General features: G+C 32.8%; 1 protein-coding gene across 1 annotated transcript; it reads right to left on the bottom strand.

The window, feature by feature from the left end:
- Positions 1-710: 710 nt before the first annotated feature.
- Positions 711-18,984, bottom strand: LOC134274346 (ubiquitin-related modifier 1-like). The gene is made up of 5 exons (XM_062756622.1): positions 18,733-18,984; positions 7,884-7,954; positions 5,799-5,880; positions 5,664-5,712; positions 711-1,056 (listed from the first exon to the last, which is right to left on the bottom strand). Exons 1-5 carry the CDS (start codon positions 18,759-18,761, stop codon positions 988-990), a joined length of 300 nt encoding a protein of 99 aa, XP_062612606.1. The 5' UTR covers positions 18,762-18,984; the 3' UTR covers positions 711-987.
- Positions 18,985-19,597: the final 613 nt, after the last annotated feature.

Here is a 19,597-nt window from a genome sequence, read left to right on the forward strand (position 1 = left end):
CAAACCAAATATTACAGACTCAGACATTCTACTGAAGTATAGTAACGTGGTCCCTTTTTACACCCTTGGTTTACTGGTTAGATATTAGCAAAGGGTATTTTGTTTGATTTCAGTGTGTATAACAAAGTATTTCTAATGAAAGCATTGTGTATTTATAATGAATAATTGTAAACATATCAATAAATACAAGCCAATATTTAACTCCCATCACACTGAAATATGCCCGTACACTTTCCCCTTTCAGTCTACAATTTCTCTTTTACATAGAAATGGGCTGTACAAAATATTGTTTGTATTCGAGGATGAAACGTCAGGATTGGGGCTATATTTGGGAAAAAACTGACCTAGAATTCTGTCATATTTGTAAACCAAAGACAATTGGGCAAGGTCAGTTATACATCTTTCTTTCCATGAGCTCATGCATACATACATACAGTACATTGGTTCATTTTGTTTTAATTCACATTGCAATAATTCTCATAACTTATGGGCGTGCTTGATTTGTCTACACCATACTTCACCTGCTGTAGACATATACACCTTGTACTCAAGTGAAATTGGGTGTATTGTAGCATATTCAATATGATCATTAAAATTTCAACCAGCTGATTGGATCCTATTTGCAGAAGATTTTTTTAAACAATATTTGTTGTACTTGTGATTTTTTAAAAAAATATATCTACAAACAAAACATTTTATGAAGAGGCAATTTTTTTTAAAGAGCATATTCATCATGTAGGAATCTAGATGGAATTTGCAGAGTTATTATATGTATATATTAAACAAAGTAAAAGTGAGTACACTTTTGCACTTGATGGAAAAGTGTTCACTGGGTGTAAAGTTTAGACAAATTTAGTGTGCCCTAAATTGTTTTTAATTCAACTCTGTAACAGAGTAAGGCGGTGTTTAGCATGTCACTCTCCATTAACCCCCATTGTTCTGGGAATGGCTTGCAAACAAGTCTAATGAATCTTATTTCTTGGAATGTCATCCTCCATGCAATGTAGATATGAATACAATTCTGTCATTTGGTTGAAGTTCATAATCAAGTTCACCCTAAAAGAAAATAAAAAGGATGAAATGGAAAATTCAAGTCAATACTGTTCCTGTAAGATAATACATGTAAATGTAATGAATGAAGGTACCAAGTAAATAAATCAGCATTCGCTAACATAAATATTCAACTCTATTTAGTTTTAATTTCATTTACATTGTATAGATTAAACATTTAGTTAACTATTAAATAGAAACAAGTGTTCCTGCAACCTAACCCACAGATAAATGTTTTTCCAATACCCATTTTCATACTTTCAGCACATATTGTGTACAAAAAAAAGACATCTTTGAACCAACATCTTATAATGTTGTGGGTTTTTTATAACTTAGAGATTTTTAGGTTAAACAGCACAAACTTACAGCAGTCCATAGGCAAGATCAACCTGTTATGCTAGATAAAAAATCATAGAGGAACACAGTTCTAAATTAGCAACCTTTGGAGTATGCCACATTTAAAAGTAAGATTCTTCTTGTATTTAAATACTAATGAAATTTTCACAGAATCAAAAAGACAATATCACTAAAAGATGGTATCATTAAGATTAAGGAGGGTGTTGCACAATTATTCCCTATGTATCGAGAAGGACATTTAAATACCTGCGTTATGTTGATCTAAATATATATACAGGAACGTAGGGGACAATGCTTACAGCGGATATTCCCTGCTTCTTCACATTTTAGGTTTATATCATGCATAGTTTTTCCTCACATAGGAACTGATTGGCAACCTTTTAGTGAATGTTATCCTTTTTATTTTATTAATTTTTTTAATCATGTATATCACTATCGCCATTTTGCACAAGGAAGGTTAGAACAATAAAAACACCATTTTGAAAGTTTTATATACTGTAGACATTGTGCAAAAATATATTTTTCATGAAATTAAATGTCCCATAATCACTTTGTTAGTGCTACATCCAAGACATTCCATTTGTTTCAAGTCAAATCTTGGCTACTGATATAAGAGATGGAATATGAATCAAAATGAGTAAACAACTGTATGTTAAAAAAAAAAATTATTTTAACAATACATGTACTAAACAAGAAATGTTTGTAAAACACTTATGCCCCCTCCCCAAAATTGAAATTTTTCTGTGTTAATACGGGGTTAAATACATGTAATTACTGTCCAAGTCCAAGGGGCATAAACTCTATCAAAAATGGCGCGATCATACCCAAAACAGAACTTGACCCTAGATATTCAGCTGATAAATCTGTATACTAAATTTCATTTCAATATGTGCAACCTCTGCAAAGAAAATGAACGGAAACTGCAAATAAGTGGAATTTTTCCAAGTTGCAGGGGCATAACTCTTAACAAAAATGGAGCGATTATACCCAAAACAGAACTTGACCTTCAGCTTTCATTTCAATATGTGCAACCTCTGCGAAGAAAATGAAGGGAAACTGCAAATTAAGTAGAATTTTTTTTAAGTCTGATGGTGCAGTCCTGCCCAAAACAGAACTTTACCTAGATATTCAGCTAATAAATCTGTATACTAAATTTCATTTCAGTATGTGCAACCTCTACAAAGAAAATGAACGGAAACTGTAAATAAGTGGAAGTTTTCTAAGTCCAAGGGGCATAACTCTGTGAGAAATGGGGTGATTGTACCCAAAGCAGAACTTGACCTAGATATTTACCTGATAAATCTGTATACCAAATTTCATTTCAGTATGTGCAACGGTTGTGAAGAAAATGAACGGAAACTAAATGGACCGACAGACCGACAGATAGTAGCAAAGCAATATGCCCTTCCTTCTTCGAAGGGGGGCATAATAAAGCATTATGTCGTTAGTTTTAAGTCAAAGTATATCAAGGAAAACAATTCAAACCTGCATGTTTAATATATTGTTACTCATTAACTTCTTGACATTCTCTTTCTCTCTCTCTAGATCTTGTGCACTCTCTCTCTCTCCTATAAAAAATTGATATTTCATTGCATTTCCATAGCAAAAAGAAATTGAAAAAAAAATTAAGAAAAAATGATCCACCCCAGGATTCGAATCCATGTTCTGGTAAAAGTGCTATATCAGATAGCAGTCCATCAGCGTATCCACTAGATCATTTCGGACACGATGATGACCATTGTTATTTATGTACACATTTTGCATTTCGTATGGAGAATAATTTTTACTCATTTTTAACGTTTTTAAAAAATGTGCCTCTTTGAAACGAAAATCGGAAATGGCAGTTTTGAAAAAAACTCCTGCCTTTTTGTGCATATATCAAGATTATTGTGTTCAAGTAGGCAATTTTTAAGAATAATGGGGATTCCCTACCTAAAAATCCGAAAATCTTACATATTTTGGTGTGAGACTAATTTAAACTTCATTTTATGGCAAATTAGAAGTCAATATGCAGCTTCCAAATATTGTTCCTCATTGTACTATTATACTGTTGCATTTGAGTAAAATTAATATCAGTTTCTGTAACATAAATTTCTTCTTTTTATCTGCTACATATTCAGGGAAAATAACAAAAGAACTGCAACATCCTCTTTGACCATTTTATATTAGAGGCAAGTTCAGGTCAAGGTCATTACCTTTTCCCTGGACATTACGAAAAATTTAATGTTGCCAACCATGTGATCCTTATTTTCATTTCAAAAGATCAAATGTTTTTCTTTTTGCATAAAAAAAAATACTACCATATAGGGCATATAAGATAATACATGTATTACCAAAATGACATAAATAATTTAAGGACGTTTAATCCTGTGTTTTTGAATCATTTTTGGTCTGGACCTTTATTTCTAAAATTCTGCATAATTTTAAGTTTTAACATTGAATTTAGATTCCTATTTTTCCATGCATGCTGGCTGCACACAAAGCTGTTTTTTGCAGTGAAATGTGTTATGCTTGTTCTGTATTAGTTCTTAAGAACATGATGAATTCTTTTGACGAATAATGACTAATACATGTATAGTCAATATATTCTGAAAGACAAAGAAAAAATGGAGCCAATTTTAACATAAAATTTACACATTCTTAGTAATATCTCAATATTTACATCATATACCACCACTTTTGATGTTCTTTTCTGAATATTTAAGATAACTTTGACCTATCTGCTTAAATTCTGCAAAAGTAAAATAATTTTCTTGCTTCTTAAATTTTCAGTGCCAGAAAAATCACATTTTGTGAGTGCAGAAAGGTCAAATAATTTATTATGCGAAGCAGTTTGAAACTTTTTCCAAGTCACAATTCTAAAGTGTCTTTTTTAAAATAGACTTCTAGTTTATTTTGTTCCAGGCTTTATTTGGATAAAAATACAGGAGGGAAAATGTTGAAGATGTAATTTTTGATTAAGACACAAATTTCAGTGCAAAAATGGTCATATTTAATGTTCTGTAGCACCAAAAGAAGCATATATTGACCCCCATATTTTTATTTGATTTTCAGTTTACCTTTGTGTATAGAAAATAAAAAAAAACTGGACAAAAAAAATTTTAAGACTTTAAATATCAGGAGCCAACCTTAGTTGTTAGGATAAATGGATATTAGCTAATCCGAATTTTCTCGGCTATTTTTTTTTTTTTTTTAGGATACATTTGTTATTTTCATATGCTTCTTATATTTAAATTTTTCTTACTTTTTAACAGATGAAATGTCACATGAAGATACAAAATGATACAAAAAAAAAATTGATTGTTTACTAAGAGAGAAAAAATACTAATTTTTTACAGATTTTTGGTTCAAGTCATCTTTGCTAGCCAAAGGTGATGATCCGCTCCTATCCTCTTTAAAGATCGTCACCCTTGACTAGCGAAGATGGGTTCAAATATGTACTTATAGATTGGGAGATTTTACAAGCTAAGTTAACATAGTTCTAGTTTGTTTGGAAAATCATATTTATTTTATACATTTTGAAACGTAAGTCCCTTATTATTAATTTTACTAACATTTGAATTTTTTTTAAAGCCTTTGGTTATGTAAAAATTATAACTAAATTTATTTTTCTATAAGAATTTTGAGAGGCAGAAAAGAAGACATTTTCATACGCCACCATTCCGCCAAGAATATAGTCAGATTTGTTTTGATTAATTTGGAAGTTATTTCCAGTGCAAATCCTTTTATATTCTTCAAAATTGTTTCGGAGCGGATCTGCTCCGATTTGCTATAGTACATTGCAAGTATATGGGACGTATTCTATCTGTGGTGAGGGCTTGTACCGAGACACAGTCAGATTATTCTAACTAGGGAATGCAAAATCTGATGTCGTGACAAACATTTTTAGTTTTTATGAGCAAATATGTAATTTTTTTTTCTGTTTCTTTGTTACTTATACAACAAAAAGTCGTCTTTAGAATAAAATTGATAAAATTTTATTTTTAGTTTGTTCCATAAATGATAAATGCTATAACGAAATAGAATTTTGTATTTGAAATTTTAATTACCAATTAAGTCAATCATTGATCGATTAAGCTTCTCCGATTTTGACCGATTATCGATTATGAAATTTTCCCAATTATTCAACACTATATAAGCAAATATATTTTGATATTTCATCTAGTCAGAAACCAGAGAAGAATCCTACCTTTAAGTTTATATTAATAAATTGCATTTTTAAGCTAATTAAGAGGCTGTTGATATAAATATCTTACTAGTAGTTCCCAGTCTGCATCATTGACCAACACCAAGATTCCAGGTCTTCTGAAAAGAAAAGAATAATGAGTCAAACAATTAAAACACAAAAGAGCATGTAGACAGAAAGGAAATTTAAATCATGTTCTACTCACACTGTGTCTCCTTGCATAAATAGTTCTGGACGTTCTTTCAGTAGGTTATCTCTGATATATGTCAAAAGATGACGTATTTTCCCTATTTAAAAAAAAAAATAAAACAATAAAAAGAATACAAATGCATTTTCACTGTATGATCATTAAAACCCCAACCTATCCCAACCAACCTAACTCCAGAAGTAGAACCCTTTAATAACCTTGTGCCATGAATTTCAAAATTTTGATTGAGGGTTCAATTGCAATGCTTATTGCAATTTTGCCAACAGTTTGACTGATTGATGTCCAGAAATTGAGAGAGATACGGCACCAATTCGATTGTTTAAGCCTTGACCAACCCTCAGGTCCCAAAGGGGGGGGGGGGATAATGAAATTCATATTTAAAGTTTAGTCTGCATTTTCTCTGAATAAAGGCTTTCTTCTGTTTTTGTCAAAACTACATTAAATTTAAAAAAAAAAAATTTCAATAATTAAAAGTATATACTGAAAAAGAATCTTTCAAATAGTCACAACAGTGTAAAAAAATTGCGAGATCAAGACAATTTAATCTATAATATGTGGAGCATATAGCAAAATATATCCACAAATTTTAAAAAACACAAGTTGGCATTAGAGATTTTTTTAACTCTACAGAAAGAGAGCTAGACAGACTTGGAGCTAGGCATAGAGGACATTGGGATTACATTGTATCCTGCAAACTTCATTCATGTCTTAATTACTCCCAAAGACACACCATAAACTTTGATTAGAAAAGCTTATTGGAGCAGTTTGTTCTTGTGAACTAATAATTACTGTTGCCCAAGTAATTTATAAGAAAACCAGAAGTCTGAAGCTCTACTGGTTTGTACTTATAGCAAAGGAAGAGAAAAGTACTTAAGCAGTTGGAAATTGAAACTTTTCAACAGCAATAAATAGAATAATGATCCTTGATTAAGTCTCTTTATGTTCTTAGTGCAGTCTACTTGCATGCCACATTTATATTATAATCAGACTAAAATTGTATTTGGAGTAGCATTTTGAAAGAATTTTACAGAAATTTCTATTTTTAGTAACCAACACCGTTCACCGAAATCAAAAACCGATACAGAATTATGTATCTTATTGTAGTCTACTTGTGTGCCAAGTTATATTGAAATCAGACTAAAACTGTAGAAGGAGTAGCATTTTGAAAGAATTTCAAAGAAATTTCTATTTTTAGTAACCACGGCAACACCGTTCATCGAAATCAAAAACCGATATACAGAATTATGTATCTTATTTTGGTCTACTTGTGTGCCAAGTTATATTGAAATCAGACTAAAACTGTAGAAGGAGTAGCATTTTGAAAGAATTTCACAGAAATTTCTATTTTTAGTAACCACGGCAACACCGTTCATCGAAATCAAAAACCGATACACAGAATTATGTATCTTAGTGTAGTCTACTTGTGTGCCAAGTTATACTGAAATCAGACTAAAACTGTAGGAGGAGTAGCATTTTGTAAGAATTTCACAGAAATTTCTATTTTTAGTAACCACGGCAACACCGTTCATCAAAATCAAAAACCGATATACAGAATTATGTATCTTAGTGTAGTCTACTTGTGTGCCAAGTTATATTGAAATCAGACTAAAACTGTAGGAGGAGTAGCATTTTGAAAGAATTTCACAGAAATTTCTATTTTTAGTAACCACGGCAACACCGTTCATCGAAATCAAAAACCGATACACAGAATTATGTATCTTAGTGTAGTCTACTTGTGTGCCAAGTTACATTGAAATCAGACTAAAACTGTAGTAGGAGTAGCATTTTGAAAGAATTTCACAGAAATTTCTATTTTTAGTAACCACGGCAACACTGTTCATCGAAATCAAAAACCGATGCACAGAATTATGTATCTTAGTGTAGTCTACTTGTGTGCCAAGTTATATTGAAATCGGACCAAAACTGTAGGGGGAGTAGCATTTTGAAAAATTGTTTACAGACAGACAGACGGACAGACGGACGGACGGACGACGGATGCATTACTATCGCATAAGCTCTTCTGGTCTCTGACCAGTAGAGCTAAAAATAAACTTCAGTCTTCCTGGGAAATATGTTCCTTACATTTTTTCTCAGAGTTTGGCAGTTCTACATCATGCTTTTTCACTTTGTCGAACAACAACTCGGCCCCACCACTGAAATGGAACTCACTAAATTATATGAGGGAAAATGAATAATATAATATGGTATGGTTTGTAAAACTTAATTGACTGCCGTCACGAGAAAAGGGCCCTTAAGGTCAAATTTTCACAAATTGACTTTTTGGTAAATTTTGATAGCCGGACTCTTTCTAAATGCAAATATACATTAATTTTGAAAATATCTCACTTTTCCCCTATTTTATGAGCATTTTAGTGAGGAGGTCCAAAAATAACTTTGACGTTACTCAGTGAAAACGTAATGACGTCGCCTGCGTCTTATTAAATTTTCAAAAAATCTTGAAATTACGTGTTATTTAAATAACATCAATAGTTTTGAGAATTAACAACTGAGAAAGTATTTAATTTTTTTTTCTTCCAAGCGACTAGTATCTACATGTAACTATTCCTAAGGGATATCCTATGTCATTAGGTCTTTCCAACTTTCTTGGAAAGACCTATTGAAATTGTTCTGTTTATTATTAGGTCTTTCCACCTTTCTGTGGAAAGACCTATTGATTTCCTTCTGTTTCTTTTTTTCCTTTTTCTTATTATTTTTTATTATTTTTCCGCTGTGTGATTTTGAGTTTCAAGATTTATCGTAAAGATTTTCAATTCATAAGAATGTACTCCGTAAAAGATTTTCGCAGTTGACCCTGCGTATATAAACTATGACCCCTTTCGGAGTTATTACCCCTTTCGCAAAAAAGCTTGTTATCGCTACTCCTCCAAAACCATTAACCGTAGAGAAATGAAACCTTCACTAATGTCTTCGACTAATATAGTAGACACTTCATTGATTCATTGCAAAAGTATTCATTGACCCCTTCAATAAGTTATTGCCCCTGGAAGTTTTAGAATTTTACAAATAATTAAAAATTTTCAAAAGGAGAAGACGTAGAGACATGGGACCAAATGCATAAGATTCATTGACCTTTGGTCTTGAAATTTATGGAAAGGTCAAAGGTCAAGGTCATTCCAAAACTGAGAAATTTAGCTCTTTTTATATCTCTTTTGTCTTTTAACATATACTTAATGTCTATGCATCATTAATATGTACTTTTAAAACTGTTTTAAAGATTTTATTCTTGTCCCCTAACATGAACCCATTTAAAAGTTATTGCCCCTTGTGCGAAAAACCTTGTTATCGCTACTCCTCCGAAACTTTAGACCGTAGAGACACCAAACCTTCACTAATGTCTTAAGGGTCTTTAGACCTAACTTCACTGTATAGGTGCAAAAGAATCTGATGACCCTTTGTATGAGTTATTGCCCTTTAACTTCTTTATACTTACTATTAAACCTTGTATCTTGAAAACTATAAATGGTAGAAGCATGGGGCGAACTGCATTGTGACCCATGACCTTTGACCTTGAATATTTTGTCAAGGTCAAAGGTCAAGGTCATTGCAAAAATGAGAAATTAAGCTCTTTTTATATATCCTTTGTCTTTTAACATATGCAATCAGTCTTTGCATCATTAATATGTACACTTAAAACTATTTCAAAGATTTCATTCTTGTTCCCCAAGATAGACTCTATCAAAAGTTATTGCCCCTTATGCGAAAAACATTGTTATCACTACTACTTCAAAACTGTAGACCGTAGAGGCATGAAACCTTCACTTATGTCTTAAGGGTCTTTAGGCACACCTTCACTGTATAAGTACTAAAGGATCTAATGACCCCTTATATGAGTTATTGCCCTTTACTTCTTTATACTTACTATATTAAACCTTATATCTTGAAAACTATAAATGGTAGAAGCATTGGGTTAATTGCAATGTGTCCCTTGACCTTTGACCTTGAAAAATTTTTCAAGGTCAAAGGTCAAGGTCATTTCAATTTTTTTTTTTTTTTTTACATTTTCATTTTTTTTCAAGCTATTTCCCTTAAAATTAAATTTAGAGTGTAAAATATAAAACTATAAGAAATTTAAAAAGGTGGAAAGACCTCTTATTGTTCTATGAACAATAAGTCTCCTAGTTATTATTATTATTATTTTTCCGCCGCGTGTTTTTGAGTTTCAAGATTTATCGAAAAGATTTATAGACCATAAGAATGTACTTCGTAAATGATTTTCGCAGTTGACCCTGCGTATATGAATTCCGACCCCTCAAGGAGTTACGACCCCTTTCGCAATAAATGTTTGTTATCGCTACGTCTCCGAAACCGTAAAACGTAGAGTTACAAAACCTTAACTAATGTCTACAACTTATTCAGTAGATGCTTCAATCTGTCTTTTCGAAAGAATTCGTAAACTCCTGTAATGAATTATTGCCCCTGAATGTTTGTGATGTTTATGAATACCAACATCTTTTCTCAAACGACAAGTCGTAGAGACATGGGGCCAACTGCAAAAGATTTATTGACCTTTGACCTTAAAGTCTAGGTCAAGGTCAAAGGTCAAGGTCATTCAAAATATGTAAAATTAAGCATTTTTTATAGCTCTTTTGTTCTTCACCAAATTCTACACATCTTTACATCTTTAGTATGTACTCTTAAAACCATTTCAGAGATTTCATGCTTGTCCCCTAAGATTGATTCCTCTAAAAGTTAGTGCCCCTTTCAGTGTAAACCCTTGTTATCGCTACTCCTCCGAAACCGTAAACCGTAGAGGTACAAAACCTTCAACAATGTCTGCGACTAATTTAGTACACTTCTCATTCTATTAATGCGAAAGAATTCGTCAACCATTTTAAGCAGTTATTGACACTGACAGTTTCTCATGTTTACGAAGAACTGAAAACTTCTTAACGACAAGTCGTAATGACATGTGGACAATGCATGAGATCTTTCGACCTTTGACCTTGAAGATTAGGTCAAGGTCAAAGGTCAAGGTCATTGGGAAAGTATCAAAATTGCTTATATACGGGTTTTTTTTGGGGGGGGGGGCTTAAAATGACCTTGACCTTTGACCTTGACCCTACCTCAAATTTTTTATGATTTTATTTAGATTTAATATATTAATCGAATGAATCTGGAAAATAGCGAATTTTCCCATCAAATAAATTTCCACCCTCTCAGTGACACAGTTTTCTTCATGAAATGCATCTTTCAAGTTTGATTTACGCTGATAATTATCAATTCAATCCAAATAGAGATGATTATTTAATCTTACCTATGAGTTCACCATATGTGTCAAAACGAACGCGCCTATATTTTCATAAATTGTAAACACAGTGCCGACACGGAAGTTCGAATGTATAATAAGCTCTGTATAATTAACTCAATTTATTCAAAGTATAAACAAACTCAAATGAATTGTTTTTACAAGAAATCGGCATTTTCATTATACACCAATCGTGTTTCTCAGATCTATTCATTATTCTTCACTACATTGTGCCACAAACAAATAAATACACGTGTTTCTGTAGCGTAGATCTGAAGGTCCCGAGTTCGAATCCTGCTGCGAGCATTTTTTTGTTTTGCATTTTTTTTTTCTTTTTTTTCTCAAATGACCCGGAAACACTTAAAAAGTTGGAAAGATCTTTTATTGTTCTGTGAACAATAAGTCTCCTAGTTATTACTATTTTCATGCTAATTTAGAGCAGATCTGGTAATTTTGTAAAGATAAAGCGGGGGGGGGGGGGGGGGGGAGGTCTAGACAGAATCTTGGACCGCTTTATAACATAATCAGTAGGAAAATAGCATTTGTTTATATCCATATAAATTATTCTTCTTATAGACAGTAATCTAATTTAATTTATAAAATATATAAAGCACCTGTAATACTTAAAGATTAAAAGAAATATATATATAGAGAGAGAGGATCCGATGCAGAAGGACACCGCGCGCAAAACGGGACACCCCTTGCAAAAAGCACATCGATCCTTATATTTAAAAAAAAAAAATCTTATGAGACAGCATCCACTCACCAGCACACACGCACGTAACTTTATTCCCTATAACTGTTACGATAAAAAAGAAACACCATGTATTTTTTGTATCACCGAAGAATTCAATTGAGAAATAATAAATTCAGATACGCCAAGTTATATAAACTTGTTTTTTAAAAAGTTTATTCCTTTTATAAACATTCATGAAAAAATATACGTTCACTTCTTCCATGCAATGAAGTAAGGAGTCAATCCTTACGTCGCGGGTTCGAATCCCACTGTGGGACGTGGAGACCGGTCCTTCGGATGAGACCATATAACCGTCACGTGTCGCAGTAGGTGCTGGCACGAAAAAGATCCCTTCCTGCTCAATGACTCAGAGTGCCGAGTATAGCACAAAATTTGCAGCTCTCCACCGGCAAGTGGTGGTGTCTCCACATGAGTGAAAAATTCTAGAGAGGAACGTTAAACAACATACAATCAATTAATCTATCTTCCATTCAAGCGGATTTTAAATTTGTTACGTTTTTTGAATAGTTTATTTAAAAATTAAAATGTTTAAAGCTCTAAGTTTCCATTGTTTATACAAATCATTTTCGTCGCCTGTCTTAGTTATGGAGTAGAAACGTAGTAAATAGGCTAATAAAGGACAAATGAAGCTGAATGATTTATATACCGTAACTCACTTTAAATTGAAACTTTCTTTGAATTTATACCTCAATTTCAAACCGTCTTTTAACGTTTTATTTTTTAAAAAGTAAATCACAATTAAATCGTTTAGAAATATTTCTGCACATTAACTTTTTTTTTTAAATTTTGTGGCACCTGTACCCTGTTTCACTTAAACATATACATTTTGATGCGATTGTCTTATCCAATAATGAACTATTACGTCCAACATTCATTAATGCTTTTAGTACGAGGCGATGCTGTTAATTAAGCAAGTAATAATATACCGCTCTAATTTGACTCTCTTTCGCTGAAAATATTTAGGCAAACCATTTTCCCTAGTTATTACTTCAAAACATACCAAACATATCAAAAAAAAAACAAAAAAAAAACAATTTGACTGGTACCTTCGCCTGTCCCCACACAACTCGTTTCAATTGAAAGAAAGGACGGGGTCAATTAGGAAAAAAAATAAATCTACCTTAAAAGAAACCTACTCATATAAAATAAAAGGTGTGTGTGTCGAAACTCGAATCCAATTTCGCCGTTAGGGGTGTGTGTGTGTGTGGGGGGGGGGGGGGGAGGGGTTAAGGTTCAGGGTTCTTTCAGTATCAAATTTTCTTAATCAAGCATTATACAGTGCCTTATTCTTTTGCCCTATAGTGCACGAATTTTACTATATGATGTAACAAAAAGTGTGTGTATGTGTGTGTGGAGGTTGGGGTGCGGACTTTCAATGCACACCCCAACCTCCGTTGCTACTTGCCTGCGACTGTAATGGCCAATATTTTATTTAAAAGAAGAAGAAAAATTTGCCTTTGTTTATTAATTACTCTTCGTAGAGTCATGTTAGGATTGTGATATAAAGTCTTATCTCGGAACTTTAAGAAATTAATGTCGAGATATGCCGGGTATTTTGATACATGTATCAGAGTTGAAGATTTCAACGCAAAATGTGACTTATTTATTTCATATCTTGAATAGTCAGTGATATATATTTCACGCTCATTAAAGTTTTTAAAGATTTTAAACATTTTCATAACTTTTGGAAATTACACCCATAACAATTGTCACATACTTTTTGCTCTTTCAGTGATGTATTTGATGTTATCCAGAAATTAATTCGTACGTCTTTTTGCTTAGCAATATTTTCCCCCTTTCGGTTTATAAATATCCTCATTATTCATAATATCACTGTCGATGTAATATTGTTAATTTCTTCAACATTGGGTATAATGCTTTTAGGAAAAGTCTACAATACATGAAGCTGTATTTAATTTCTTAACATATAGCAAAATAGGTTCCAGTGGGATTTCATTCATTCATTTCATCGTAACAATTTCAGAAATTTGAAACAATAGTAATTTCTACCATACAACTCCTTTGAATGTATTTATTTGATCATTACAAATTAGTATTTGAAACAAAATTTATTGTAGCAAAATTTTCTTGGCATGCCCATCATCCGTATTTTTTCCCTTGGAATATTCTAGCTATTACTGTTAATTTAGCAAAAAAAAATATTTATTGTTTATGTAAAAGGTTTGGATCTCCCATGTTACATATGTACCAGTATCTTTATTCAATCAAAGAAGGATTATGTTTCTTAGCTTTAACTTTTACCGGTCTTTTTATTCGGAGATTTTTTGGCTTGTCTTCTCCCCCCACTTTTTACACACATTTTAAAATCGACAGTTCACCGAAGGATGGCTATCGGGGTATATCAGTATGATTAACTATGGATTAAAATTGAAATGGTTAAATACGTTTTAAATTATGGTATCTATTTTTCAGAAAATAGATAATCTAGATAAAATAGATAATCAAAATAGAAAATCTGAAAGAAATATACATGTGTATGGAATATAACTTTTAATATTAAGACTTCTTAACATGAATTCAAAATTCAATTAAGCGTTTGTAAATTGCTCAGAAAACAAATATGCAGCATCTTTAATTCAGTCATGCATAGACATCGTTTAGATCGCTGTACATGTTCCATAGCTAGTAACGTGTATGTACAGTGCCCCGTATATCTACATCAAGTTAAATACTTAAACAAAATTATGAATAAATTTACGTACTAAATTGTAAATATATCATATACCTATTAAAAAATGTCCGCATCAAGTTTCAAATTTTTGTTACGCTTTGAAATTCAATTTTATTTCTTGTTTACAAAATGCAGTTAACAAAAATTACTTCCGTGTTTACAATACTGTGACTTTGACGTCGTTTTCTGTGCATTGTGACGTCAAAAGATAAGGGCCCTTTTCTCATGACGGCAGTCAATTGTCAGATCTAAAATATATTCAAATGGCACAAGCCATTGCCTGGAAATTATTTCAAAAACTAATTCTAAGTGCATGATAAACATCAATGGAAGCTGTAAGGTTTAAAGGAGTCTCTAGATCGAGATCCACAAGTAAATAGAAACTGCAATGGAAAATACAATACAATTTTTTCACATGCATTGTATTACTGCTGATTCATCATGGCTTTGGTATTCATGTACATGTAAAGAGGAGGTTTATTTAAAGATTTTTACCACATACAGACATAATTCCTCGGCCCACCTCGGCCCAATGACATCTCGACCCAATGTCACCTTGGATATGACAGGTCCATGGTAAGCCATTTTGCTTTTTATTCAGAAAATAAAATTTGTCATAAAATTACAGAGATATCTCTCAATTTAGAGAAATATCTCTTAAAAATAGAGATATCTCCCAAGTAAAAGAGATATATCTCATTTTAAAGAGATATCTCTTTGAGAAAGAGATATCTCCTAAACTTAGATATCTTCTAGAGATACATGTATCTCCTGTACTTAGATATCTCCTGTACTTAGAGAGATATCTCTTATACTTAGAGAGTGTGTCTTAAATGGTCCGGCTTGTTATTAATTTTTGGCCAACCTTTCTGGGCCCAAGTTATGAATCTCACGGGCTGAGGTCTCTTTGGGCCAAGATGTCTGGCTATTTACTAGGTGCAGAACTGTAACTCTCTGCCTAATAAAATTCAGACATATAAAGGAGAAAGCTACAAATCCAAGTGTTGTAAAAACCTTCATCGCTGCTTTTTTGTTGCTCACTTCAGGTATTATTTATAGAATTTATTTTTTTTCACCTTATCGATTATCAGGTATCATTCTTAAAGCTGGAGAAAGCTAAACAGTCCAGAAATAATACCTAAAGCGAGCGACAGTAATCATTCTGGCAATCACTATTAGTATAGTTATAATTATTGTATATATTAAAAGGAAAGGTTAATCTAAGTTGTAAGAACTTGTTACCAATCCCTTTGTATGAATTATACAATGAAATATGTTCAAACAAGACAATAAATCAGCGGCTTTAATCAAAGGTTTTACCTGTACAATGCATGGATCTGTAGCTATTTGCCTTATCTGTCCGAATTTTCTCAAGCAGAGAGGGTACAGGGTTCGTTCGCTCGATCTACCTGTTAGCAGGAGTCCATTCAACCGAAATATTGTTCGCCCAATATCTTCTTCGCCCTATATTTATATACAGCTGTATATACCCAATACTACATGAATTAAATATTATAACATGTATTTTCTATTCCGGTTTTAATTTCTTTCAAACTTGGGATTTTTATTTTTCAAATGATACGAAGAATGATATTTATTTAGTCTTAATTAATTTTTAATTTGATTCTAATGTTTTTTGAAGGCCTTAGTGTTTGCATTATAGTTAATTAGATGATTAATATCGACGTTAATTAGGGGAATACATCTGTGGTATATTTACGAATTTTGCTATGTTTTGAAAACAATTGAAGGACTTGGAGCATTAGTAAGTCCATTGTCGGAACTGAACAGCGAATAAAGAAGATTATACCTTTGAAGAATCTCTCCCTTTGATCTCAAGAAATGATTTAATAAGAAGATGGAAAATGAAAATTCTTATTCTATATTAACAGGTCCAGTACAATCTCTTGATTTAGCTATATTAATAGCTTTAAATAGCTATATAGCTTTATTACGCTATTCAAAATAGCGTTATTTAGCTATTTATATAAAGATTTTCACAAAAATGTTTTTTGCTGAAAATAAACAAAAAGTCGCATGTATTTGACTCTTCATACATGTACTATGGACTATTAAAACAACAACCAAAATCAAAGATAGTTCTAACTTTGCAGCTTTTGAATACTTTTAAGCAAAAAGAAAATTTCTATTGTTAGACTAACTGTCCACTACCTTGGGTGCCTTGAGGCAAGGAAAAGTATGATTGCTTCTCATTGTGCTGAACTGTTACCAATCAATTATCTTGTTGAACATAATTGGTCTCCATTATAATATCATTGCAGAAGTAACTGTATCAATTGCTTTATATAGCCCCAAAACTTGTAGAACTTTGAGTACAAAGTCTCTCACGGAGATGTAATTTGATGAATGATTTTTACATGTATTATTTTAAGAAGAGTTCAAGGTTGTATATTATCACTGCACCAAGGTGCGTTTTTTGTACATACTGAGAAAATTACACCTTTAAGAAAAATATGTAGTAAAATAGCTAAATTAAGCTATTCTGAATAGCTTAATAAAGCTCTATAGCTATTTAGAGCTATATAGCTAAATCAAGAGATTGTACTGGACCTGATTAAATACAGCGAACTGGAACAGACCCTTTGCAAACAAGGTTTAGGGCAAGCGAACTCTGGGCTAATGGGAATTTGGGCGAACGGCAACCGATTTTTAGGGCGAACTAACATACAACATAGCTACAATTTTGCAGCTACAGCGTCGTGCCAAAAGTATTCGCGGAAAAATGGCGGCCGTCGTAAAACGTTCACGCTTCGCGTTTTTTCAAATCGTCCTAAATTATTATGCAATCGCTTTTTTGTATTTTGACATCATCCCCGAAACTGCGTAAGGTCAAAGTTTACCGCGATGTCATGTTTGACGTCTGCTAAAGTTAGACTGCCGAATATTACGGACTGTAAACAAGATGGGTAGAAAATCAAAAGAACTGTCACTAGAGGTAAAACAGCTGATTATAGATTTGAAAGAAAACGGACATAAAGTAAGTGAGATCTCAAGAATTATGAAAATTCCCGAATCTACATGTAGATCAATTTTGAAAACGTTTCATCAGCGAAAAAGTGTGGAAAGAGCTCCTCCTTCGGGACGTCCCAGGAAAGTGTCAAAACGTGGTGAAGTAAGATTACTTCGTATGGTTAGGAAGAACCTTGGAAGTGTTTTGAAGGACATAACAACTGATTTTAATGATGGAAATTATTGTGAACCTATTAGTGAACGGACAGTCAAGCGGATTTTACATAATAACAAAATTTACAGAAGAGTAGTGAGGAAACGTATGGTTGTCAAAGAAGTAAATAGAAAGAAACGTTTAGCATGGTGTTTACTCAAACAAAGATGGACTGTTGAACAAAACTGGAAACCTATCATATTTAGTGATGAATCTCAAGTTGTTATAGGGCAAAATAATTGTGTGTATGTCTGGAGATCCGCCAGGAATCGTACCGTCCGGAGTGCATGTATGCGATTTCAAAACCCAAAGTTTCCGTAATGATATGGGGATGCATCAGCTGGTATGGTCCTGGGACTCTATGCAAGGTACAAGGTAACATTAATGCTGAGAAATATATAAATATCCTTGACAATCATCTGTGGCCTGTTATTGCCCGACATTTTCCTGCAAACAACTACGTTTTTTCAGACGATAATGCGCCGGTACATGAGCTCGTGTTGTAGAGGAATATAAACGTGCAAATAATATTCGGGGTATGGTGTGGCCGGCCCAGAGTCCGGACATTAATATTGAAAATTGTTGGCAGAGAATTAAAAGACAGATCCAAAATCACGCCAGAGATATTACCACCCCTGATCAGTTGTTCGATGTTATTTTACACACTTGGCAGAATTTCACCATAGAGGATCTATTCAAAACTTTTATAAATCCATCCCAAAACGCATCATGGCATGTATACGATCCAAGGGACATTTAACAAAGTACTAAAGGTAAGCGTTTGTTTTGTTTTTGTTGTATTTGGGTGACTTTATGTTGCAAGCGCGATAACTCTCAGATCACGTCCGCCATTTTTCCGCGAATACTTATGGCACGACGCTGTAGATCATAGCTATTAACCAAACCACCGTGGTCCCCTTCAAGACCTGTCAATGCAATGATATGATAAATAGCGTTACTGTATAATGTATATGTAGGCCCCTATTGATCACATGTACACATATATATATATATATATATATATATATAAACCTGAATTCAACGGCAACTGGTATTTTCATCCCACAAAATGAAACTGATGAAAAGTAGAATGTTAATTTTCAACGCCGTGTGTCTCCGGTAAACTCCTACAGACAAACTCTTCGGATGCTTCCCTCTGTTTTAAGTCTCGCAAATTTTAGTTTGTTTACTCACAAAAATAATGAAAAATCAAATGTCTCTCTGTTCATGTGTAGATGAGGCCTCGACGGAAGTAGCGCCGAGTAGTAACGGCAAGCGGTATATCTAGTTTTCCCGAAGCCCGACGGTCAGGGATTTTGATTTTTTGGCGATTCTCTTTTCAAGGTGCACAGAAACTATTCAAACTTTTCAGGCACATTTTCTAGGTTTAAATGAATTCATTAATACGTAAAAACTTTGACAAATTTGTGTGTTTATTACTAAATCAGATGTACCACCTGCCTAAACTGGTATTTACCGTACGGCAGGAAAATCAGATATCAGACAGGAAGGCCATTTCTATCCATTTAAAAAAAAATATTTAATTGTTGGAGATCAGAAGGTGAGAATTTATTAATTGACGTGTTGGTAGTCAAAGCCAACAATAATTACTTAATTAGATGGCGGTATTATAATTAGCATGGTGTTAAAATAATTCATAATTATATGCTATGTATACTACAAACACAGACATAAATAATTATATCTCTGCTACAAATATAATCTTCTTGAATTAAAAAAAATATATCAAAAAAAAAAAATTGACAATCGAACCATATGGAACGCCACAACTGTCTTAAGGGTACAAAATATACATGATGGTGTCAAATCGATATAATATTACTTAAGTCTACCTTTTAGATCATTAAGTCTGTTTTATATATTATGTAGTAAAAAA

Source organism: Saccostrea cucullata, unplaced genomic scaffold (genome assembly GCF_032062105.1).
Source record: "Saccostrea cucullata isolate Sc308-1 unplaced genomic scaffold, CSIRO_AGI_Scuc_v1 ctg7315, whole genome shotgun sequence".
NCBI lineage: Eukaryota > Metazoa > Mollusca > Bivalvia > Ostreida > Ostreidae > Saccostrea > Saccostrea cuccullata.